Raw genomic sequence first — 25,855 nt, 5'->3', positions numbered from 1 at the left:
CTAACCTGCATCCCTGGAAGAGTGGCAATGATACCACATTGCTAAGATCTAGAAAAAGCAGGCTGGGAAAAGACAGAAGTAAGGGATCAGGAGACAATGAGCTGAGTCTGGCTGATCTGGAATTTGAGGTGCACAGGAGCTAAAAACGTATGGCAGACAAGGAGGAGAGGAAAAGATGGGACTCTTCAGCCAAACAGTAACAAAGACTTTAACATCAGAAAGACAGATGCTAAGACAGGACTGGCAGGAAGGCTGGATTGAGGCTGACCCAGCCAGGGTCTGGGCTCTAGAGCAACCACTGCCAGCAGAAACCAAAGTGCTCAGGTGGGTTTGGGGAGAGAAGCTGTAACCCTTGGAGAAAGAAGCTGTAATTCACTTAGCACACTGGTCAGAATGCACCTGCCCCAGACAAACTCAGGAACAAAAAGCTTCTGTGCTTGTCCCCAGTGACCGGAGGCCAGGGAACACAAAAGCATCCAGTAGGAGCAACCTCCAGCTCTCTCCCCTCAGCCTCCTCACCTGCTTGTGCAGCCAGCCCCTCACCACCACCGGAACATTGGGGTTCCTCCGAATGGCTTGATCCCTCTTCCCAAAGCTATGGACTTTATTGCTGGACTTGATGATCTAGGAAAAAGCAGACTGAAATTCTAGCAGCTGGGGGTGTAGGGAGGCACAAAAAACACTTGTCTATCAGGAGGGCTGTCGGTTCTCTCTGCCTTACTCTAAGTGGCAGAACCCTTTGATCAGGGCAGCACAAGAGATGGAACAGGCAAGCACATGACCACAGCATTTAATTAAAAAGCTGGCCCAAGACCTGGCAAGCCTCCCAGATGGGTCACAGAAAAATTTAAAGGGATTTTTCAATCAACTTTCACCAACAGCTGTTGGCTCTAATATGTCCTGTGGCTTTCTGGAGCAAAGCTACTTTTTTTTTTTCTTAAATTCTTTTATTGGTACATTTTAGGTATACAACACATTTACACTTATCTTTGGGTGCTTGTACCTTTACATGATGTATCTTGGTTCTCATTTTGTCCCCATTACTTGTGAGCCCTTCACTCCTAAACCGTTCCCTATTTACATACTTCGTTTCCAATTTTTTTTTCTTTTCTCATAATTTTTCCTTTCCATTCTTTCCTTTCCTCTTCGCCTCCCACCACCCCTACCCCTTTGGACCTTTTCCTATTTCAAAGTATCGATTATTAGTTATTAATCCTTTTAGTCCTTATTTACACTCTCAGTTTCTCACACTAGAGAAACTATTTGGTATTTACACATGTGTCTTATTTATTTCACTTAAGAGTATGGCCTCAATATGCATCCATTTAGCTATAAATGACTCTAGTTTCTCATTCTTTGTGGTTGAGTAGTACTCCATTTTATCAAAAAACCACATCTTCTTTTTTTTTTGGTACCGGGGATCAAACTCAGGTCCTTGTGCTTGCGCAGCAGGCGGCGAAACCACTGAGCTAAATCCCCGGCCCCAAAAAACCACGTCTTCTTTATCCAGTTTCCAGTTGATGGGCACTTGGGCTGCTTACAAGCTTTAGCTATTATAAACTGTGCCGCTATGAACATGGGTACACATGTATCACTGTGGTATGATTCTTTTAATTCTTTGGGGAAGATCCCCAGTAGGGGAATAGCTGGGTCAAATGGGACCTCCAGCCCTAGTTCTTTGAGGTATCTCCACACTGATTTCCATAGTGGTTGCACCAGTCTGCACTCCCACCAACAATGGAGAAGGGTTCCTTTCTCTTCACACTCCCCGACAGCATTTGTTATTGGTTGATTTCTTGATAGCAGCCATTCTTTGTGGGGTGAGGTGGAATCTCAGGGTTGTTTTCATCTGCATCTCTCGAATGACAAGTGATGTTGAACATTTTTTCACATGTTTATTTGCTGCTTTTACTTCTTTGTCTGAGAAATGTCTGTTCATTTCAGATGGCCATTTTTGAATTGGGTCTTTGAATTTGGGGGGTCTGATTTTTTCAGTTCTTTATTCTAGATAGTAGCCCTTTGTCTGAGTTACAGCTGCTAAAAATTTTTTCCCACATTGTAGGTTGTCTGTTAGCTCTGTTGGTGGTTTCTCTTGTAGTGCAAAAGCTTTTCAATAAGATGAAATCCCAGTTGTTGATTTTGTCTGCTGGTTCCCGTGCTACTGAGGTTTTGTTCATTAAGTCTTTTCCTATGCCAATATCTTCAAGAGTTCTACCTATCTTCCAGCAAGTTTAGTGTTTCTGTCTTAATATTTAGATCTTTAATACACTTTGATCTCAGTTTAGTGCATGATGATAGATATGGGTCTAGTTTTAATCTCTGACAGGCTGAGATCCAGTTTTTCCAACACCATTTATTAAATAGGCTATCTTTCCTTCAGTGAGGGTGGTTGCCTCCTTTGTCAAAGATGAGGTGGCTGAGTATGTCTGAAGTTGTTTTTGCATCTTCTAATCTATTCCACGGATCCTTGGGTCTGTTTCTTTGCCAGTACCATGCTGTTTTTATCACAGTAACTTTGTAGTATAGCTTCAAGTTGGGGATTGTGATAACCCCAGGCATGTCTCTGTTGCCTAGAATTGCTTTTGCTATTCTAGGTCTCTTCTGGTCCCAAATGAATTTTTGGAGTGTTTTCTCCAGCTCTGTGAAGTATGTTGGAATTTCAATCGGCATTGCATTAAATCTATATAGCAGCTTTGGGTGTATGGTCATTTTCACTATATTGATTCTTCCTACCCAGAAACAAGGGATGTCTTTCCATTTTCTTATATCCTCCTTGATCTCCTTTTTCAGGGTGCTATAGTTTTCAGTGTAGAGGTCTTCTGCTTCCTTTGTTAGATTGATTCCTAGATATTTCAGTTTTTTGGATGCTATTGTAAAAGGAATTGTTTCCCTAATTTCTCTCTCAGTGAGTCTATTTGTGTATAAGAAGGCTATTGTTTTTTGAGTGTTGACCTTATATCCAGCTACTCTACTGAATCTGTCAATTAAGTCCAGAAGTCTTTTGGTAGAGTTTTTTGGGTCTTCTATGTAAAGTATCATATCATTGCAAATAATGAGAGTTTAACTTCTTCCTTTCCTATCTTTATTCCTTTTATTTCTTTCTCTTTTCTAATTGCTGTGGTTAATGTTTCCAGAACTATATTGAACAGGAGTGGTGATCATGGGCATCCTTGTCTTGTTCCTGATTTTAGGGTGAAAGTTTTCAGTTTTTGACCATTTAGTATGATGTTGGCTGTTGGTTTTTCATAGATAGCCTTAATCAGGTTGAGATAAAGACCTTCTATTCCAATGCTCTGTAGGGTTTTTATCATGAATGAGTGTTGGATTTTGCTGAATGCCTTTTCTGCATCTACTGAGATGATCATATGGTTTTTGTCCTTGACTCTGTTAATATAGTGGATTACATTTATTGATTTACGTATGTTGAACCATCCTTGCATCCCTGGGATAAATCCAACTTGGTCAGGATGTATGATCTTCTTGATGACCTTCTGTATTCTGTTTGCCAGTATCTTGTTGAGGATTTTTGGCAAAGCTACTTTTTGAACGCAGATTTTGCCAATTTCCTGATACTTGCACCACCTACCTAAGTTCACCCATCAGCACTCTAGTGCTTTCTAAACTTTTGGTTCTTTTCCTTCCTCCTCAGTCAGTGTCCCCACACCCTAAGCACAGAAACTTCTGGACCCTTCCCAAGAGCACCCTCCCTCAGACCCATCAGATACCAAACCCTTCCAGGTTCTAGCACACAATCCTATGTGAACAGACGTGTGGCCTTCTCAACACATGCCAAGACTCATATATCACCCCTGGTCCGTCAGCAATCACCTGCTTTCTTGGACAAAGAACAAAACTCCTCTTGACCTTAATTTTCTGACTCATCTTTTGGGGAAAACACTTCTTATGGGTCTCCCTCACAAAACTATGGTGATGATCAAGTGGGCTTCTCGCTAAAAGGGGGTCTGGCAAAATATAAAAGAGGAGAAGGCAGAAACTAATAGCCAGGAGCTCACCTTGGGTCCAGGCTTGGCCTCCAGGGTGGACGTGGTCCCAGCTGTGGACGATTCGCTGACCATGCTGGATGGTCTTTGGTTTTTCTCTTGCTTTGACATGTGTAGGTTTTGTCTGAGGGAAGAGGTAGAGGGATCCAGAGTAAATGACAAGCTGCAGAGTGGGAAGTGGAGGCTTATATTTACTTGAAGTTGGAAAGGGTTGCTTGGCCTTAGGACAACCCAGGCTGATCTTTTAGAGACTACTAGACTCCAGATTGCAACCAGAGGGCCACAATGTCTAGCCTGCCCTGGTGCTCCAGGGAGCCAAGAGGATGACAGATGGGTACATGTCCACAAAGAAGACCAGACTGTCATCCCTACCCGTGATCCTCATGTCCCCACACTTACTCTATCCAAGCAGCTGTGACAGCTGCCCCATCCAATGGGCATACACCACTTTTCACAGCAGGCAAGAGCAATCTGTACACACACGTGCACGCACGTGCACACACACACACACACACACACACCTCCACTTCCCCAGCTCCCAAAAGAAGCTGTTTATAATTAGTAACAAGAAATCACTTGCGCACAAATCTACACCCTCAGATACACACAGAGAATGCTTACATAAACGCCAGTGGGGCTTGCCTCCCAAAATAGATCACTCAACAAAGAGTTCTATTCTGAGAACACTCCGTTTACCCCAAAATAGAGCTAATGACAATATTAACCCCTCATGCTGTGCCTTGGAGACGAGGGAGAGAAGAAGCAAGCCTCGGGCTCCAAGGAGGATCCTGGTGCTTCTCCATCAGCATCCCTAGAACACAGTCCTTTCTGCTGGGAAGCTGCCCCAGGAGGGCCAGCACTCTGGGAACATCTCAGTATGACACTCAAGAGACACTCAAGAGTGGTGCCCTCCTCACCTGCATCCAAAGAGCCCCTGCATCTGCTGGAGTCTTTTAAAGCAGCAGAGACAAATGCATCCACACAAATTCAATACCTATCCTTGAGCGGCTTGATGCCAAGTCTAGGGTCAGTAAACTTTCCTTGAAGCAGGAATCTCAGTGTCCTGTAGCTGGGTTTTGCCCACTGCTCAGATGGGGAACAGGATCCACACAGGTAAGATATAAAGCTGGCTACCAAAAATTGAGGATCTGCTTTGGAGGACTGGGTCAGGACCCTGGAAGATGGCGCTAGAGGATCCAGGCCAGATGAGCTGAGGAAAAAGCACTCAGATGTCCTTCACTAGGCTGGCTTTTACAGCTGTGCAACAGGGAAGTCCTAGTTTCCACGGCAGAGAGATGATGCCCCCTTCAAAGACCACTGCTGCTCAAAGGTCAGGTGATCCTTCCCATGCCTTGAGCCAGAGCCCCGATGACCCCGCACCAGGAGAGAAGTTCTCCACAGAAGTTGCTGTGACCACTGTGTTCCCTGAGCAGTGCCTTCGCAGGTCCACTGTAGTAGGCACCAGCTTTCCAAGGGGATGGACCTTATAGGATGCCTGGCAGCTGGAGGTATTCATCCCACCAGGCAGAAAGCTAGCTGGCTCCTAATCAACTCAGGCACTCACTCCAAATTCTGACCCCCAGCCTCCATCCCAGCCAGACTTTTTTGCTACTCCCCACTCAGAGGAAAAATGTCACTGAGCTCAGTGCTCCCTTTTGGCAGAGGCTGTGTGAGGCAAAATAATCACTGTTGGGGGTTTGAAGAGACTTTGAGAGGCAGCCTTGTTCACCCTTCGCCTCCAGGCAGAGGTGAGTCCAAAATGTCTTCCCAGAATCTAGTCTTGCCTGACTTCTGACTTCTAGGGGGCAGTCAAGAAAGAAGAGCTCTCAGATTGCCTCAGATAGGATGACTATACCTCTCAGCTAAAATTTAAGACACAAGATCCATAACAGAAAAAGTTTGTTTGAGAGTTTATCAAGTTTAATTTGCTCTCCCGTAACATACCACTAGAAGCTTATTATAGACTATTTGAGAAATACAAGAAAAAGTTTAAAGAGGCGGGGTGGGGGAGGACTTATCATCTTGCTACCCAAAGCAAAATCATTTATAACTTCATATATTTACTTTCATTCCTTTTTGCATACTTATTTTGTGTTTGAGGAAATGGGCATTTTTTTTTTATTCTACATAACTGTGATCACACTATATTCATGTTCTTACATTTTGATTCCTTAAAACATTGTAATATATACATTTTTCCCAAGTACTCGAAAATCATCCACATCATTGTAAATGACTGTATCACCTGCCATCAACAGATACTTCATTCTACCTCTGTAGGACAAAGAAAAGATTGGAATTGTGATTGGCCCAGGAAATCAGAACAAATGGACACTTGTGCCATGTCTATACTTATAATCTTTAACCCTAACTTTACCCCTACCCACCCTTGACTCACATCCCCTTCCCATGGTAGCCCTGGGATACTAGCTGGCTGGAAAGCCCTCTCAGCCAACAGTATGGGAGAAAGATGACTGTCCTGCAGCTTTGGGTAGGTGAGGAAGGAGGGTAAGACTGGCCCCTGGGGAGTCAACTGTGAAGAGATTTCAGGCAGAGGACTGGTTGTGGCTACAACACTAAACACCAGGGAGGGACACTGGTGGTAGGGTAGGAGAAGAAGAGAAAGGAACACACAAAGATGAGTCCAGTCTTCATGCACTACATTGCTCAGCCTCACCCAGAGGATGCTTAAGAGGAAAACTAAAATCCAAACTAAGTCTGCCAGGGAGGAGATTGTGAGGTCTCTACTAACTTGAAGCTTGTCTTCTCCAGGGCCCCTGGCAGAGACCACTCCTAATCAAGCAGCAGACTCAACTCATACCTGGCAGTCCCAACAAGATCTGCCTTCTGAGCCTTCTCACCACAGGTCAAGCTCTTGCAGGTTCTCCAAGGGTGATTACAACTTTGGAAATACCTGTAAGTTATCTGGAATTACAGTTAGTTGTTTTTAAAAATGGTTATGCTTTGAGGATACCAGTGGTTATCAAAAATGGGGATATGAAAAAAGTCTCTAATTTCCTCACTTGGCAAGAAACTTTTAGGGGTGAATTACACCAACTACAGAAATATCTCTGGGGTGTGTGTGTGTGTGTGTGTGTGTGTGTGTGTGTGTGTGCGTGTGTGTGTAGCTTCCTGCACAGACAGCACTGAAAAGAGGGAAATCACCTGCTTGGACATGAACATCCGCCTTAGCCAGTTTCATCTTTCAGGTGTGTTCCCCACTTGCAAGCCTGGCTGGGATAGATAATGATTTGTCCTCAAGTCTGAAGGCTGAGTGTGCACTACTGACAAGTCTCACCCAAGAAACCTCTCCCTCCTCAAAGGCTCAGCTTGTGCCCTGAGCACAGTAATTGTGAAAGGCATACAGCTCCCATTAGCATGCCTTAGGGCATACTGAGTCACAGATCCCTAGGAGAGGAGACCAAAAAGCCAGCACACTTAAAGAGTCTTGGGGTCATTAAGTAAAATCTATTAACTTAAAAGCCTGCTTGCTCAGTTTCTGTGCTGTCTGGATTCCCAAAGTATAGTGGGATGGTTTGAACAAAGACTTCCCTTTCCTTGGATTAACTTAGATGAATGCTGATTATTTTGCTGGAGGGGTGTGGGCTGAAGTTCACAACAGTGAGCTAGAGTTTTAGCTCAACTGCCTCCCATTGGAAGCGAACAAAAGAAGTGAGGACTAGACAAAAATCACTCTAGAGAAGCCCTGTTGGAAAATGAGTCAATTCTACTCTGAGCTTTGTCAAGGATATGTCAAGAGAGCCTGGGCAGGAAGTGACTTTCTGTCTGACTTAATTTCCCCATCTATAAAAGGAGCTGCTTCTGCTTCCTGCATATCATGTCATGCTGAATGCGTATAATACTGACCAAATGCATATACTGATACTCATAGCAAGAAATGGAGGTTATAAATACAGAAGCCATTTTTTCTAGTAGGTCTAAATTGGGTGGGTTTGTTAAATGGGATCCTCAGCTGCCTTTCAATGAACGGTTTGAACTGAAATCATAGCAAGACCTTTCCTTGTTCTATACACACAAGAGTTAGGTTACCAAGCCACATGTCGCAATGCTAAGGTACAGGTACAAAGGTTAAGCAAGAGAGGGACTGCTGCTTGCCTATGCTTATCGAGCAACTATGTGTCAGGTACCTTTCCTGCATTATCTCAACCAAAGTCAGTTTTATCATCTCATTTTGCAGATGAGGAAACTGAGCCCCAACAAGATTAATGACTTGCTCAAGACAGCATCTGGATTCTAAAATCTTGGCTTGGCCACAAAGAGGTCATCCTGTGAAAAGTCCCAAAGTATGAGAGAAATAGGCTTTTGCTTTTATCATTCCAAAGCCAACCCTAAACCAAGGGGATTTTGGCATGGTGGAAAGATCCAGATAACTGGATCTCAGCCCTCCTCTGAAACTGACTGGCTCCTCCACAAATCACATGGGCTTTTTATTCCATTTTACAAAATGGAGTGGAAACTACCTCTCATCTCACAAGGCAGTTGCATGGATTGAAATGACACTTTAAAAACCATGAAGCATTGCCTAAAAGGAAAAGCATTATTTGTGACTGTTACCAGGACAGACCCGAGAATTTAAATCCCACCTACAGTTTATTTTTATTTGCAAGGCACTTCTCTCCAGAAAGCTGAAGGTGACAATTAGCTTTCAAACAACAATCATTTCCTATAAACACCCTTTCTGGGACATTTTGTTGTTACAGTATAGAAACATTGTGGAATAGGTTCTCATTCTGTAAAGATCTCAAGAGTCATCAAAGGCAAGTCATCAAGAAAATCATTAGAAAGTATGGGGAAACAAGAATCTCTTACTGAAAAGACCTCATCAAATGACACCTGTATCCCATTAATTCCTGGGAAAATGGCCCCCAAATTCATGCTCTATTCTCAAGAATTCTATACAAAAAGGGCTTAGCTGAAAGTATTAATATAGAGGAGGGGTGCACGAGAATGAGATATACTCACAAACACCAGCACATTTTTTAAGGAGCTTACACCCACCAACTAAGGGAAAAGCAATGCACAATGAAAATCAGGGAAAAAAAGAAAGTTCTTGTCCCTAACAGGCAGAAACATCTTCACACCCCCACTTCCCAGAGAAAGACACAGACAGATCACCAACGCTCCCTGTAAACTCTAACACGCTGGGGCGGCTGTCTGACACAGGTTTTCGTTCAGCAACTGTGGCCTCATTACTCAACTATGGCTTACTGTGTTCCTTCTCCTTCCCCCTCAACTCCTTAAACACAGGCTCTAGTTCCTAATCCCACCCCAGGAGTTGGAAACCAGCCCGAACAGTATGAAAAAATCCACTAAGACTTGCCCTCACCGCAAATCAGAACACTGGGCGTGAGTCCCCATTCAGTGTATGACCTTGGGCCAGTATCTTCCACATTCAATTCTGGATGTCTTCACAAGTGCAAGAAAAGAACTGGGCCTGGACCTCTACCAGTCCTTCCACCTCTGCTCTGCTCTGTCTCAGAGATGCTCTAATTCAAACCTGTGCCTCTGGTAAGCCCTCCTCTAGCCTATCTGCTTCTCCGAGCCTCCAAACAGCCACTCTACTCATTAAACAATGGCATCTGAGCACCTTCAGACTAGGGGGAGGCAGAAGAAGAGGACAAAAGGGATGTCACAGGAACAACCAAAATAACTGTCTCCAAGAAGCAGCTTCCCCTCCATACATAGCAAAGCCACACTGCAGCATTTTTCACCTGGCAGAGACAGAGCCGAAGACATGGTTGCTATGTGGCAATGACTGCATCCCTAATGCCAATGCTCTACAAACAGCCACGACAAAGGCCAATACTAGGCATCTAAATGAACCAAAGGCCCCATTATCCCCTCTTCTCCTACCTGTGACTGTCAGAAATGTTGTCTCTGAATCCCGGAAGGAAAACTGAACAGTCAAGTTTCTGCATCTGTTTGCCAGGTGTTTTCATTTCTCCCCATTTTTTCTGCTCCCATAGCAACCAAATGCAACAGGCAAAGCTAGCCCACGAATGCTAGCATCTAGAGACAAGGTGCTGGCTCTATCAGCCACAGATGGCAACACATCAGCCTTGCAGCCGAAAGTCTAGCGGAGAAACAGCAGGCAGGCTCCTCTGGAAGCTCATGAGCAGCTCCCTCCCATACTGGCTCGCTCCTAATCTCTCACTGCCAGCTTTTTCCAACTTGTAGCTGCAGGAGGAGCAGGAGACAGTCACCTCTTAGCAGCAGAGATACCCCACTCCCAGGCCCAGAATCTGTACAAGCCTTAAAAGAATCTTGTCCTGTAACCTGTAAAATGAATCTCCATCAGCAAAGAGGTCAAAGATCAGGGAGATAATTCTTACCTTCAACAAGACTATCTTTTTAAGTGCTATCTTCCAAACACCACTTACAGCATTGCAGGCAATTCCAACTAGTGTTTCTCTTCCAAATAATCAAATGAGAAAACAAAGGGCTGCTCAGACCCCATTATAAAAGACAAACTAAACTCAGTAGGATGCCAGGAAGGATTGGGCTAGCAAGGGTTCTCTCCTGATTAGGAAGTTCCCAGGTGATCCTTCATGCCTTGCAGCTGGCCACTCAGCACCACTGTGGGCTTCTGAACTTCCAAAGCGAGTGAATGCATACTTCTTCCAGACCGAGGGCCCACCTCACTGTGAAATGCTTGACAGAGCCCAGGGATCGGTGCACACAGTCTGCTGTCAGGCAGCTGCTGGCGTCACCATTCAGGAATGCTCCTCTCCTCTTCCTGAGAGCTGGAGGAGTCTATCAGTGGTTTCCTGGGCAGCCCAATGCCAAAAAGAAAAGGCTCCTGTGCATGAGCACCAGGACCAAAACCACAGCCCTCAATGTCCCATGCTAAGGATGACTCCTTTAAGAGGACCCCTGTGCGTGTCCTTTAGGTCACAAAGGTCCTGGCGTCAGGCCGGGGATTTGGCTCAGTGACACCACACCTGCCTTGCAAGCGTAAGGTCCTGAGTTTGATCCCCAGTACCAAAAAAAAAAAAGGTCCTGGCTTCAAGCTCACAATTCTAGAAGGCCACCAAAAATTAGGAAAGTGACTTAAGAAGAACCCAAATGATTCAATCACTGGAAATGAGGCGCTAAATAAAAGGCTTCAGAATATTTTCTGGAGCAGAGAGAACTGAGGAGGCCTGGCATCTTTCAAGCAAGTATAAAGTTACTACAGATCAAATTTCATTACTACAAAAACAATTATAATTAAAATTTCTATGCAGCAGTAGCCTCCTTAGTTGGCACATCATTTAAGAATGGCCAGGGCTGGGGATTTAGCTCAGTGGTTTCACCACCTGCTGCGCAAGTGCAAGGACCCAATTTCGATCCCCAGTACAAAAAAAAAAAAGAACGGCCAACAACAAGGATTGTCCCCTGAAAACTAAAGTAAGAGGCAGTATAGCTGGGCGTGGTGGCACAGACCCATAAGCCCAACACTCAGGAGAACGAGGCAGGAAGATCGCCAAGAGTTCGAGGCCAGCCTGGGCTACACAGTGAGACTACTTCAAAAAACCAACACACACAAACATACACACACACACAAAAGAGGCAGTATTACTTAGTGTTCAAAACCATAACATCTAGGGCTGAACTCCTGGATTCAATCCTGACTCCACCTCTTGCCAGCTGTGTACAGGCTACAAGGCCTATTTGACCGATGCCCACCCTTCCTGGGAGCTAAATAGCATAATGAAGAACTAAGAACTAAGAAGCTTAACAGAAAAGATGAAATGAGAAAACAAGCACTCTATTCACACAGCAAATGCAGCTCATTAGTGACTGATTCTATAGGTCTTACTTCCCTTGATCAATCTGAGCTGTGAATTATTAAGAGTAATCATATGTGCTACCCAACAAACATGTCTCACTCTCTTCCTAGGTACATTCCTTGGTTCCCATGAAATGAGAAGTGGTCCTGGGGCTTGCTTTAGCCCATGAGGTGAGAGTGGAAGAGCCAGTATACACTTCACTCAGTTTCCTTTTTCTTGCTTTTGACTACAATGAGGGCACAGAAATGAAGCCTCCCTCAGCAAGGTGACAGAGAAGAAGAGCCCCTCGGATGACCTACGGATAGACACAGATAGACATGGAGCAAAGTAAGAAATGAACCTTTCTTGTTTTAAATTCTTAAGATTTTGTTTGTTATCATTACCACAGCAGACCTTAGCCTCTCCTAGCTGATTCTGCCCAACACTCAGAGCTCACGTCCTCTGCACCCATGAGATCATAGTTTTCACTCTGCTCTCTGAACTTCTAATCTGTAAAATGAAGATGGTCTTTGGGTGGGCAAACAGAGGTTATGCCAAACAGCTCAGGTGAGCTATACCTGAGAACAGTGAGGGAGATGCATCTGCTGTGCTAGTACTATCCTAAGAGAAGTCACCATGAAGATGGGCTTTGCAAATTTAAAAAAATTCCCACAGATGAAGGAACCCCAAATTACATATTTGACTAAAATCTACCTCAGACTATCACTACAATTCAGAAATTGATGAGTATCTTGAAGACACAGAAGAACCTGTAAGTAACTTAGGAAGTCTGAGAAGTTTAGCAAGTTGTCTAAGGCAGTTTGGAGACCACACTTTGACAACCACTGCTCCAGCAGGATTAGCTCTAAGAAACTGGGAGTGGAGGCTCTGATGAGAGGGGTCAACACAGTTATAACATTCCGGGTTTTGGCCTTAGAATTCTTTGGAGAAGAAAAAGAGCCAGTATTCCTTATTTCACGCAAGACATTAGTCTGAGAATTTAATGTAAGGACACCAATGGTCAGCCTTTTTCCTTCACCACCTAATACTCCACACAACAAAATTAAGCTCCTCTAAGGGAATAAAATGGAAATTCCACTCATTGCATATTTTAAAAAATAGTTTCTGCGAAAGGAAATTGTGCTTCACTCTTCAGAGTTTCCCCAGAGGTAAATCTGGGTGTATTTTAGGAAGAAGCAATTTAGATAACTGGCTGCAGCCTTCCTGTCCAACCTTATCTTCGCACTCCCCTTGGCAAACAAAGCACTACAAGTCACTCTTCTTTTCCTCTGACCCCACCAAGATTAGCCACACTCCCCTAACCTGCCCATGGCCCATACTTATCTTCCAATATCCTTTCTTTAATAAGCCTTCAAAATAAGGTATTTCCATGATAAAGAGCACCTAAAATAATTCATAACCACCAATCCAACACTACAAAAAAAATTCTCGAAGATAGTCAAGAAAGAGACAATAAATGAATACACCAGAAAGGGGTGAACAGTTAAGCAAAAGGGTGGGGGTGGGGGGAAATCAAAATTATAAAGATCAAAATTATAAAGATCAGCAGAAATTAATAAAATTAATACAAAGAATATAAGCAAAAAATGCAAAGAATCAATGAAGAGCTGGTTCATTGAAAGAATAAATATAATACAATAGAAAATAATGCAATGACAAGAATAACTCAATACCTCTCAGTAATAATAACTCTCAATGTAAATGGTCTCAACTCCTTAATCAAGAAACAGAGACTGGACCAGGGATTTAGCTCAGTGGTTTCGCTGCCTGCTGCGCAAGCACAAGGACCCGAGTTCGATCCCTGGTACCAAAAAAACAAAACAAAACAAAGAAACAGAGACTGGCAGAATGGACCAAGAAACAAAACATATGCACCAAACACTGGTGCACCTAACTTCATAAAACAAATACTAATGGATATAAAAGATCAAATAAACACCAACACAATTATAGTAGGGGACCTCAATATCCCATGGTCACAGATAGATCAAATAGACAAAAAAAAAAAAAAATCAACAAAGAAATATCAGAGTTGAACCAAACCTTCAAATAAATGATATCTAAGGAGTGTTCCAAACAACAACAATAGAATACACATTCAGTAGCACATGAGACTTCTCCAAAATAGATCACATGCTAACCCTAAAAGCATGCTTAAGTAAATGCAAAAGAATCAAATTTGTCCCATGAATATTATCAGATCATAATGCAATGAAATGAAATCAAGAGCAAAAGAATCCCTAGAAATTATGCAAACACATGAAAATTAAACAATAACCACTTGAACAATCAATGGATAACAGAAGAAATTAAGGAAGAAATTAGTTCCTAGAATCAAATTATCATGCCACAATAACATACCAGAATCTATAGGACACAATGAAAGCAGTCCTAAGAGGGCAGCATGTGGTGGTGCACGCCTGTAATCCCAGCACTTGGGAGGCGGAGGCTGGAGTTCGAGGAAAGCCTGGACTATGTACTGAGTTCAAGGCCAGCCTGAACTACACAGGGAGACCCTGGCCCCACAAAAAAGAAAGAGAATAAAATAATAACAACAAATGCTGGCGAGGCTGCAAGGAAAAAGGATCCCTTCTACATTGTTAGTGGGAAATCAGTATAAAGACTCTTCACAAAATTAATACTAGAAATTCCATTCAACCCAGGTATTCCCCTTTTAGTTATCTTCTCAGAAGAGTTAAAGACATCATAGTACAGTGATACATGCATACTCATGTTTATAGCAGCACAATTTGTAAGAGCTAAATCTTGGAAGTGGCCTATATGTCCATCAACACATGAATGGATAAAGAAAATGTGGTATTTGTACATAACAGAGCACTACTCTGCATGAAGAAGGAAAACAAATCATTTGTACAAAAATGGAGAGAATAATGTTAAGTGAAATAAATCAGGCACACAAGCGTAAATATCACATGGGTTCTCTTATACAAGAAACCCAGAGCAAAATAAAAGGTAGATAGCAAGAAATAGGGAGATAGATCTTTTTCAGGTAGGAAGAGGATGAAGAGATGGAGGGGAGAGGGGAAGGGAATGAAAAAATTATTAAGATGTGTTATGTACATGTACCAACTCCCTACGAGGATTATGATCGTTATGTACTGCAAACATGTGCTAATAAAAAATAAAAACTGAAAGCGCAAGGTCCTGAGTTCAATCCCTGGTACCAAAAAAAAAAAAAAATTGATTACAAAAAAGCCTGTCCTCTTTTTTTTAATCCTTATCACAATCAATCACCAGGTCCTGTCAATTTCACTTCCAGAATCTACCCAGTGCTCTTCACAGTTCATCTGGTATAGAGCCTCCATGTTCTACCTACCCTCTTGCTTCTTAGTCTTTGCCCAAGCCATTCACCTTGATGACACAGGTCTAAATTTAAACCATAGCCATTCCCAAGACTGAGGGTTCTTCCATGGTCCACAAGCCAGGTCAGAGACCTTTGTAATTAATGCCCACTGGATCCTATGTTTCCTCTATCACAAACACATTATATTTGTGATTTTTGTTTCATTATCTGTCTTCCCTAGTAGACAGTAAGCTCCTTACCAACAGCACCACATTGGTCTTGCTGCAGAGTCCAGCACAACCCTTGACACGCTGGAGATGGATAAGTGCAGGCATCATCACTTCAGTTCATAGAATCTTCCCTTCCTGTCAATGCTTAAAGCACGTTCTGCTGTTACAAGGAACGGCTGAACACACAGTACCCCTCACCCCGAGATAAGCACGCATTCCCACGGCACCCAGGAGATGTCCTTGAAAGCAAGGAACATCCTTTCCTTGGAAATTACATGGAATTGAGAATCTTCCAGACCTATTCTGGTACGAGAAAAGAGGCTACCTTCTCAGAAGTGGTCAAGGGGTAGAATGTTAGGAATGAGATAAAAAGGAAGTGTGACAGAAGTGTGTACAGACAGTAGCCTGCAGTCTTCAGCAGCTCCTATTGAAGCTGGTAACTTCCCAGCCTAAGGGTTCTGATGGATTCTCCTAGATCTTCTAACCATAGCCAGGCTCTAGGTGTCTTGAAGGAGACTGAAGGTAATTCTGATCTCCAGGATTCTATAAACATAGTTATTCTGAGCTGCAATTCAAGGGATTTGCTGCTGTCTTTACATAGCAGTTCTTCTCAATCCGGGAGACAAGATAATCTTTACCTTCTACTCTCTCCCTCAGCTGTAGGCTATTTTTTATCCAAGATGGTTGGAACCAGAAATATTTCAGATTTGAGTTTTTCCTAATTTTGGAGTATTAGCATAGACCAGTGAAAGCAAACCTTTTAGAGCTTTCAATGATAATAAACAGCCTGCTGTGGTATGCATGTCACAGAGTCGCCAGCACTGGCATAGACCTTACCAGTTGAGCAAGACAAATCCAAGAACTCCAAATCTGAAAATCTTTTTAAGTGCCAACATAATGCTCCCAAAGTTTTGGATGTCAGAACATTTCGAGTGAGGGATGCTCAACCTATAGTATAAAGGTCAGAGCCAGAAGTGGTGGTGCACACCTGAATCCCAGCACTTTGGGAGGCTGAGGCAAGAGGATCACAACTTCGAGCCCAGCCCAAGCAATTCAGCAAGATCCTATCTCAAAATTAAAAGAGGAGTCTGGGATATAGCTCAGGGCTAAAGCCCTAGGTTGGATTTCTAGCACACCCCCACCAGAGTCAGCACTCCAACCCGAGAGTTCGGTCATCATGTTCCATGGACCACAAGCACCAAAAAAACTTAGCAAGCATCTCTGGCAAGGGCAGAGGTTTGACTTGACAGAACATAACACCACACAAAGGCAGCAAAGATTATGAAGCCTGGGCACGCTAGGGTGACAACCTGGCTCTCTACTCCCAGCAATGTGACTTTGGGCAGTGATTTTACTTCTTTGAGTCTCAGTATCTTAATCTGTAAAATGGTGGTGATGGTCTACCTCTCAGTATTAGTGAGATATGCATGTAAACCTTTCAGCACAGAGTAAACATCTAAGGAATGTCAATATTATCACAAGCATACATTCCTAGTAGGATAATGATTCTATGGTGAAAATACTACAGAGATGAAATGATGTTTTGAATTTGCTTCAAAATAATCCAGGGGGGCTGGGGATTTGGCTCAGTGGTTTCGCAGCTTGCTGCACAAGCACAAGGACCTGAATTCGATCCTCAGTACCAAAAAAACAAAACAAAACAAAACAAAATAATCTAGGGGATGAGAAACAGAGTATAGAGGAAATAAAATTACAAATACATTGGATTTATTACTGTACTTCTCTGTTTTTGAACCTTTAAATTTTTTCCCTAATGAAAAGTTCAAGGGATGAGGATTTAGCTCAGTGGTTTCGCCGCCTGCTGTGTAAGCGCAAAGACCCGAGTTCGATCCCCGGTAACAAAAAAAAAAAATTCAAAAGGGTAAGTACTGAGGGAGAGAAATGCCGTAAAAATATAAATACTGATCATTTATTTTAAGAATATATTTGGTCTAAGTGTTGAGCAGAAAAAAAATGATGTAAAGGGAAAAAAAGTCCCTTCTCAAACAGAAAATATTTTCTTCAGATAAAACTGTCTCAGATGAGCCACTTGTGCACATTTCTTGCCTCCATTTTTGGGAAAAGAACATGTCCTGCTTAGGCAGCACATGCATCTTTAAGTAAACAAGTCCTGGTGACAAACCTGGCTCTCAGCACTGAGCCATGGAGCAAGAAAGTTCCCAGGTTAGGAAAGAGCAGAACGGACTCAAAATGTTCAGGGACAATGAGCATCACTACCTTCCTCTCTTCTAGAACTCAGTTTTAGACTCTCACTTAAGGCTTCCCTGGGAAGCTGCTCTGCTCTCCCTGAGACTATATTAAGTATTCTCATGCCAGGTGAGTGGTCTGATCATAGCACTGCCAATGTGTTAGATGATGCTTCAGGGGAAAGGGAACGTGTAAGAGGCTCTAACCATATTGACCACAGCAGATCCCTGCATCATCTCTCCTCTTCCACATCTTCCTACTTAGACAAGGCTGGAAAATGAATAACAAAATTCTTCTCACATTTCACTTTGAATCAACCAACCCACTCCAAGCCCATCTAGCTGACAGAAAATGTCCAGCAAGCTTTGTTTTAAGCAAATGCCTTCAAGGTCCCAAAATCTGCCTAGACAAGGAGAATAAACAAAAGCACTTACTCTTCTTGAAGAATGAATTCGCTATTTTCTGGAGAAAATTGCCCAGTCACAGGATGCCTGAATGCTGTGGTCTGCTGGTTATGGCTAGAGAGGCAGAGAGAAGATAAATAAGAAGTCATGTGAATGGAAAGGATTAAAGTCACAGCAACAGGTCAGTAATGTCTGAGGACCTCTGGTCATCACAGATTCTTCACAGGGTGAGAAAAGTGGGCCTTTCTTCTGGGATGCATTTAATCTATTAGAAGCCAGTTAAATTGGAAAACTAAGAATTTCCAGCTCAGGTGTCACAATTCACCTAAAAACGGAGATGTTAATTCTAAGTAAGTCTTGGCTTCAAGAGAACACAATATGTTAGAAAACATTTCATGAAATACTGTTATTTACTCCAATGCACTGAAGTGTTATCTAAAATTTACTTCAAGATAACTCGAGCTGAAGCAGAGGACACTTTCAAAAGCTTCCAAAACCTGTGAACCAGGGAAAGAATTCTAAGAATTAATCACCCACCCAGCAAATTCTATCTTCTTAAAATTCTTCCCCCTACTATAAAATGTCTTCAGCTCAATGATAGAATCATAAACGTATGGGTATGTCTGCAACTTGAGCCACACAATTTCAACGCCATGGGGTTTCTATCACTCTTTTGAACTTAGGAGGGATCAGCTTCCACAGCAAGCTGACAGGAACAACCAAAGTGTGTAGGTGTTTTGTACGTCGACAAAGGCTGCCTGGTTCTTTCAAAAGATAGAGGACCTGGCTCTGGAGGCTGCTGGTTTGTTCCACAAATAAACTTTACTAACCTACTTTTTAAAAATAAGAACTTGATTTATTGAAAAAAAATTTACTAATCAAAAATCATAGTTGTTTTCCAAATTTTATAAAATCTGAAAAATGTCACCTATAATATCATCATCTGGACATATACTTGGGTATTGCCTCCCTGTCCCCTACCCCCAACCCTGCCTTTCTATATATTTCCAGCTACTTGGGAAGCTGAGACAGAAGGATTGCAAGTTGGAGGCCATGGTGGGCAACTTAGTGACATCTTGTCTCAAATGATGTAGCTATGGGTTTGATCCTAATCCACCAAAAAAAAAAGTTATTTTACCGTATATAAAAATACTTTGCTTCCCCTGCCCACATTTTATTAATGTAGAAAATATCCTACATCATTAATACTTCTTCATTGGAAATAGCTAAATAATCCTATCATATAGATGTAAATCTTTCTTCTGTATAACTTTAAAATGTGTCACAGGGCACCTATGTGCCCACTTACTACTGTGGGTGCTGGAAACAAAATAATCCTTACCCTATGATGTTGTCATTTTAGATATACATTCTTCTAATGCTGGGTGTTTTAGTTGCTCCCTATCACCACTATTATATCCAATACACCTTTGTGCATAGGCTTTTATCTGGAATTCAAATTACTGCCTTAAAGTCCCAGAGGTGAAATTTCTGAATCAAAGGGCATGGTCATTTTTTAAAACTCTTAATACAGAGAGCTAAAATACTTCCACTGTCAGAGATCATCTCAGTTTAGTGACGTTAAGATATTAGCTCCATCTCCGAACTGAGCATGGACCCTCCCTGGAGATTATTTTCAAGCCAGCAAAAAACAAAGAATGAAATAGAAAAACTCTCAAGGCCTATGTAGTTTTCCCGACTCTGCCCTAGTGCCCAGGGGCCAGGCTGGCCACTGGGGGTTACAGTGGCCAAGATCCCAACAAGACAAACATTAACAACATCAGGCCAAGCTGCTCCCTGGCCTACCACTGTGCAACACGCCTAACACCCATCCCAATCACAGCCAGCTCTCAATTCCTGGTTCCTGCTCCTGGTGAGCCTGTAGAATCCTATGACCTCATCTGGCAGGCAGCAGCTTGATTCTCTGCCCAAAAAGAGCAGAGTTTGGGTGTGAGCTTCTGCAAGAAGGATAAGAAACAGGCACCTTTTAACACCTGTTTCAGAAACTCTTGCATTGCATTCAAAGACTTTATTTGTACGCAGCTTCTTCTAGAGAGTCATCTCCACTCATCAGCAAATTTGAAGATGTACATTCTAATCTAAGCCTGCCTCATTTCCACCTGGAGGAAAAAAAATGCCTGCTCATAATGTCAACAACAATAAATCAGTAACACTGTCTACTATTACCACTAAAGGTAAGCATTTTTTTACACATTAACCCTATTTTATGAATGAGGAAACTGGGTTCAGAGAAGTGACTTGTACAAGATAACTTCATTGATAAGACTGGCACATGAATCCAGGTCCTCTATTTCTAAATTCTATGCTTTTTGCATGATAACCCACTCTGCCCTTCCCTTAGGAGTCTGAGGCTGTCAAGTTCCTGGCCCTCAGCAGAAAGCACTCAAGAAAAAGAATCAGAAAAATAGCACAATCTCTTTCCAGCCCTCCTCTCTCTCTCTTGCTAACTCCCTTTCCCCTCGAGTCCAGGGCCAAAGTTCTGAGTAACAATATTTGTGTGCACTCAATAGACCCTTGTAGCACCTGTCCTACCACAAGATCAGCTGGTGGATCTCTGGTGAGAGCACAAAACACATCTTTTCTATGTCCGTGAAGCAGATACAGCAGCCAGTAGTCACCTTTTCCTACACACTACGCAACCTTAACAACCCTTGGGCTTCCCACCCAAACGGTATGCCAGCTTAAAGAAGCCCAAAGTCTTGGCTAAAAGAATCCTAAGCTTAAAGTGTAAACTTTAACCATAAACTACACTTTGATTTCTAACATCAGAAGAAGATTGTTGGTTTTTTGGTTTTTTTGAGACTGAATCTTGCTACGTAGTTCAGGCTGTCCTTTAGCTCACTATGTAGCCCAGGCTGGCCTCATACTCGGAGCAATTCTCTAGCCTCAGCCTCCCAAATGCTGTAATTACAGCTGTGTGCCACCATGCCCACCTATTAATTTTTAAAAGTTGACAAAAATAGCTGCCATTTTACCAGGCCCTAATATAGATGCTGCCCTCCGTGGCAACCATTTCCAGCCATAGCAGCATCACCACTATCTTCCGCATCCACACAAGGTTTTCATCACACTCACATTCATCATCTTATTCGACCCTACTCAACGAGGTAGGCAGGACAAGTATTTCTATTCCCATGATACAAATAAGGAAAACAAGGCTCCAGGTTATTTAATGTTATTGGAGCACTAAATCTAAAAAAGAGAGTTTTAGAAAAGATTCATACATTGAGGGGGAAAAAATTAAGCAGAGTAATGCCTCTCGAATACTGAGGTTTTAAAATGTGATTATTTTTTATCAAATGCACCCACTTTGCTAATGACAGAGCTTCTAATTCAGCATTCTCTAAGCAAAAGGACATGAGTTAGGTACCTGGGTTATTCCATTCAACCTCCCCCAATAGCTGGTAAGGCTGGTTGTGTATCATCACAGGCCACGAATGAGAAAAGTCCACAAGGGTAGACAATTTGCCCACAGTCACAGTCAACTCCTGTGTTCCCCACACACTACCCTCTCTGACCTCTTTCCATTCCTCCAGGTACATCCTTACCAAATAAAGCTTGCCTGTTGAAGCCTCCAAGTCCTGTCTTTACTTGCTGTCCCTGTCCCCTCAGCCCAAAAGCCCCCAGTCTTCTCCATTTCCTGATTCTAAAAGCCCATGAAGAATGTCAGGTCCTATCACTCTGTCAAGAAACATTTAACAGGCACAGGCACATTCCCTGAAATACCTGTTCTTGAACCTGACTAGCCACCTAGCTCCTTAGGAGCAAAGATGGCCCCACCGGAAGCCACCAGGAGGCTGGTATCTAGAGAGCACAGAAACTCTTCCTCCTCCACAGAAGAGCTTCTGTTTCTCTTCAGTCTACTGACAAAGCAATTTGGCAAATTAAGTAAAACACAATCTAGCTTTTGTTTTCAAATCCCACTCTTCCTCCCAGAAATGGTCCTTCACAGAGCCCAGGCAGCCAGTCTCACATGCAGGAGTATCCGGGAGCATGGCTGGGAGGTGGCAGGGGAGGCAGGTAAATATCCAGGTAAGTAAGCATCCAGGTAAGTAAGCACGCCTTCACAAGCCCAGGGCTGGGAAGGACTGGGCTAGGCCCTGCAGTAAGCCAGCAGCAAGCACAAGAGACCTGGTCACAGAATAAAGTAAGGGCTGGGGTGAACTGGAGACCATTTGAGCCCAACATAAGAGCTCACCTACCCCCACAGACAGGGCTAGTGTAGACGTAAATGAGCCCTCCAGATTCTTACAGTGTTTTTGCAAGATTAATCTTCCAGTCATATAGATTCTGACTCTAATCTCAGCAGTGACTTTGGCTGATAAAACATAAAGGTTCCAATTAGTACTATGATTTTTTTTTTCGTGGGGGCAAGAAGTTCTGGAGTTATGTGAAGGATGATCAACAATGGAGGTCTGAGTACCCTGATAAGCCTGGATTTCTGACAGTGGTGGTACTGGTATGCTGCAAGTGTGACAATTCTCCTCTGTCAGCACTAGCTCTTATCTGACCCAGGGTTTAAAATGTAAGAAAAGTATCCGGCCTACAAAGTCAGAAGAAGGGCTCCATCAAAGATCTTCTCACTGGTATGCTCAGCAGCACTTGCCCTCCTAAACCTCAATGTGGTTCCCAGGACACTGTAAAAGATTTGCCCTGCAGGCTGAAGCCACAGTCAGCAATGCCTCTAGGCTTGTTAAGGCACTTACCATCTTTTTTCTAAATCCCAGGATCTCAAGAAAACTGAGCATTCTGGGTAACCTAATAATGCTTCCAGTAAGGCTCCAAACTGGGAAACTGAAACTCCAAGAACACAGACAACTGCCTCTTTCTCTTCTTCAGCTCTCTTTTGGTCCCCTCAATGAAGAGGTAGCAATCAAGAGTCAAAACAGTATCTCCACATTCCCTCAATACCTCTTAAGCTTCTTTTGGTTTATTTTACTTAACACTTTTACAAAATTGCTCATTTAGTGGAAAACATCACCACTGTTAATGCAGAGTTTCTAAGGAGGCTGAGAATCTCACTAAAACAGTCTTTCAAGTTTGTGCTGTTTTGAAAACGTCAACATTTATAACAGCTTGTGGCACATGGGCAATGCTCTGACACTCTCTTCTTCCAGAAGCATGGAATCAGGCCATGATGAGGCAATGTGTAGTCCCCACCTTCTCTCCCAGTGGAAAATTTCAACTCAGCACTAATCAGCCTCCTTCAACATCTGCCCTGAGCAACAAATCAGCCCAGAACTCTGGGGCAAGAGGATCAGGGTACAAATCCAACCAAGTCCCCTTGCCTCTCAGAGCCTCAGTTCTTACATTTGAAAATAGAGGACCAAAATGTCCCTGAAAAAAAGTTGTTATGAGATTAAAATGAGGGAATCACATGAAAGCCTTGTACAGCAATTAGCATCCAGAAAGTACTCAATGTTTGTTGAACCCAACTGGGCACTGACTACGGCAATGACTAAAAGGCATCTAAATTTTAAGAGGGCACATGACCCTCCTTCCCCACCATCCTGACACTTCCCTGGGCTTCCCTATTTTCACTAACAATACTACTAGCCCAAAACCTTGGCATCATCCTGTTCCTTCCTTTACCTTAACTTCCACATAGAACATTCATCCACGTCTTGTTACCTCTACTGATGAAACATGCTCTGTGTTCATCCACTTCTCTCCATCCCTCAACTGGCACTTGCTCATCCTTGAATGGACATAGTGATGGCCCCTAACTCCTCCTTCTATTCCCACTATGGGATCTTTGCCTCCTGGAAGCTTGATGGAGCTTTAAAAATATAAACTAGACCATCTCATTCTCCACCATTAACCCTGCAAAAGTACCACATCCACACTAAGTAACAAACAAATAAAACAAAAGCTCCTAACCTTGGTTTACAAAACCCTAGATGACTTGACCCTTGCCTAGCTCCAGCCTCATGGTGTATTATCTTCCCCTTGCCCACTGGGCCCCAGCCCCACAGCTTCATTCTGTTCCTGGACACCAAGCTCTTTCCTACTTGACATGTCTGTACAAGCTGTCCTCTCAGCCTGGGTGCTCTTTCTCCCATACTCTTATGCCTGGTTCCTTGTCATTCAGTCTTGGCAGAATCATCACCATCTCAGACCTCTTCCCAGCAGTCACTTCACAGCACATTACCTTACTTTAGTTACTAGCAGCTGTTAGTTTTTTGCTTATGTATGTGATTACTGTTGCTCTCTCTGACCAGCATGTGAATTCCATGGGACCAATGACCTTGCTGTCTTCTCACTAGTGTAATAACCTGTGACAGTGCCTGACACACAAGAAGTGCTCAAATATATCTACTAAATGAATTAATTAATAAATAAGACTAATAAGACCTCTACCTTAAACTGAGGCTTTATCTCCAAGTGAGCTAGCTAACCCTACAGAATCTGAAACCAGGTAACAGAGAGACAAGAACCTAATGGCCATCAGCCATCAGAATGCCCCTGGCTTCGGTTCTTACTGGCAGAAAAAGGAAAGGTGAGAAGGCAGCACTCCACAAATGCTTCATCCTTGGCTCTCTGGAACTGTGTTACAACATAATTTGGAGAAATTTGCCCTCCTCTGTAACACTCCCTACCCCTATAAATGAAAGTTAACACACTCACTCAACAGAGAAAATCAAAGAATGGAACGCAAACATGTAAAAGGAAATTACTGAGTGATTAAAAACACATAAGGAGCATAATACAAACATCACTTCTATCTCCCTTTTGTGAACTAAAGAGTACTTTGTGTGAACCCTACAATTTAGTGACTGATGGTACACTCTCTTATGTTTCTCTCTATTTACTTCACTGTTTGTTCTCCTCCCCTTGTCCCTACTTCCAATTGTGGGTTCCTGGAGGGCTGAGAAAAGTCATACGCATCTTCCTCAGTGTCTCCTGCAGAAGAGAACAGGAGGAGCCATGCAGCAGACAGTGAGCTCCTGTATAATCAGGCCACATCAAGGAGAGACTTGCAAGACCCATCTGGTTTGGGAATCTTAGCCACAGGGACCCACAGGCCCTGATGAAGGATCCTACTCCAAGGCTGGGAGCCTCACCACCCCTGGGAAGCACAGAGTGGACCAACACAGGGCTTACTTACTACCACCTATCCACATCTGGCTTACCCCAACTAGGCAGTGACATGGAAGTCCAGTCAAACCTTAGGCCTGAGAGGTGGTCAGTAACTGCCCTCCTTACCTACAGGTGCCAAAAGGCGGAGGGCCTGGCATAGACAGAGTGGGGCATAAGAGAGTCACATGGATCCCTTGTGAAGAGGAAAGACTAACCTTTCCAAACCTTGAATTTAACAGACTGAAGTCCTCAATCATGGTTGGGACAGGTCTGTGTTTCACACGTGCTCCAGAAGTTTTCATATCTACTCATTGGCCAATTCATTTGGTAAAGTACCTCCTCTGACCCAGTAACTCCTGTTGTACATTACCTGCTTCCTGAAGTTTCACATGGAGCCCTTGTACCTATAGAGCCCTTGTACCTACGACTGCTGCCTGGTAATAGGAAGTTTTAATTTTGGCTTCACAAGATCTCAATACCCATGAAAGGATTAAACCTGAACTTCAGACAGAATGAGGAAATCAAACCCAAAGAGCCCTTCCTCTAACCTTTTTTTTTTTAAAGGAAGCTGTCAGAGAAGCAAAGTAATAGGAGCCGAGTATCAGCTTTGTTACAACCAATCAGCTCCACAGCCAGGGGCATTACTCAGCCTCTCTGGCCCCAGACTCCTCCGTAAATTAAGGGAGTCAGAGTCCGCAGTTGGAAAGGCCATATGAAGTACTCATGAATCCCAGGCAGAGTTGCAGACTGGAGTTCAAGCCCCAGAACTGCCATGTTCTTACAGTATATGACCTTGAATGAGTTAGTGGCTTTT

The 25,855-nt window shown here is 43.1% G+C and overlaps 1 protein-coding gene across 26 annotated transcripts in view; it reads right to left on the bottom strand.

Annotated features, from left to right (window-relative positions):
• Plekha7 (pleckstrin homology domain containing A7) overlaps positions 1 to 25,855 on the bottom strand; it is a 227,912-nt gene that overhangs the window by 75,037 nt on the left and 127,020 nt on the right. For 25 of the 26 annotated variants that reach the window (XM_087211244.1, XM_087211247.1, XM_087211248.1 and 22 more), the window contains 3 exons: positions 17,971 to 18,054; positions 4,014 to 4,125; positions 520 to 624 (listed from right to left, as the gene is read on the bottom strand). In XM_087211244.1, coding sequence (XP_087067370.1) covers positions 520 to 624; positions 4,014 to 4,125; positions 17,971 to 18,054 — 301 coding nt within the window. Of the gene's footprint in view, positions 1 to 519; positions 625 to 4,013; positions 4,126 to 9,875; positions 10,224 to 17,970; positions 18,055 to 25,855 lie in introns of those variants that run through there. The other variant, XM_087211262.1, reaches the window with a different exon arrangement.

Source organism: Heterocephalus glaber, unplaced genomic scaffold, assembly GCF_053883595.1.
Source record: "Heterocephalus glaber isolate CG9 unplaced genomic scaffold, H.glaber_assembly_v1.0 deba00001428, whole genome shotgun sequence".
In the NCBI taxonomy this organism is placed as follows: domain Eukaryota; kingdom Metazoa; phylum Chordata; class Mammalia; order Rodentia; family Bathyergidae; genus Heterocephalus; species Heterocephalus glaber.
Note: the sequence above shows the minus strand (reverse complement) of the source record. Positions and strands in the feature narration are given on the sequence as shown.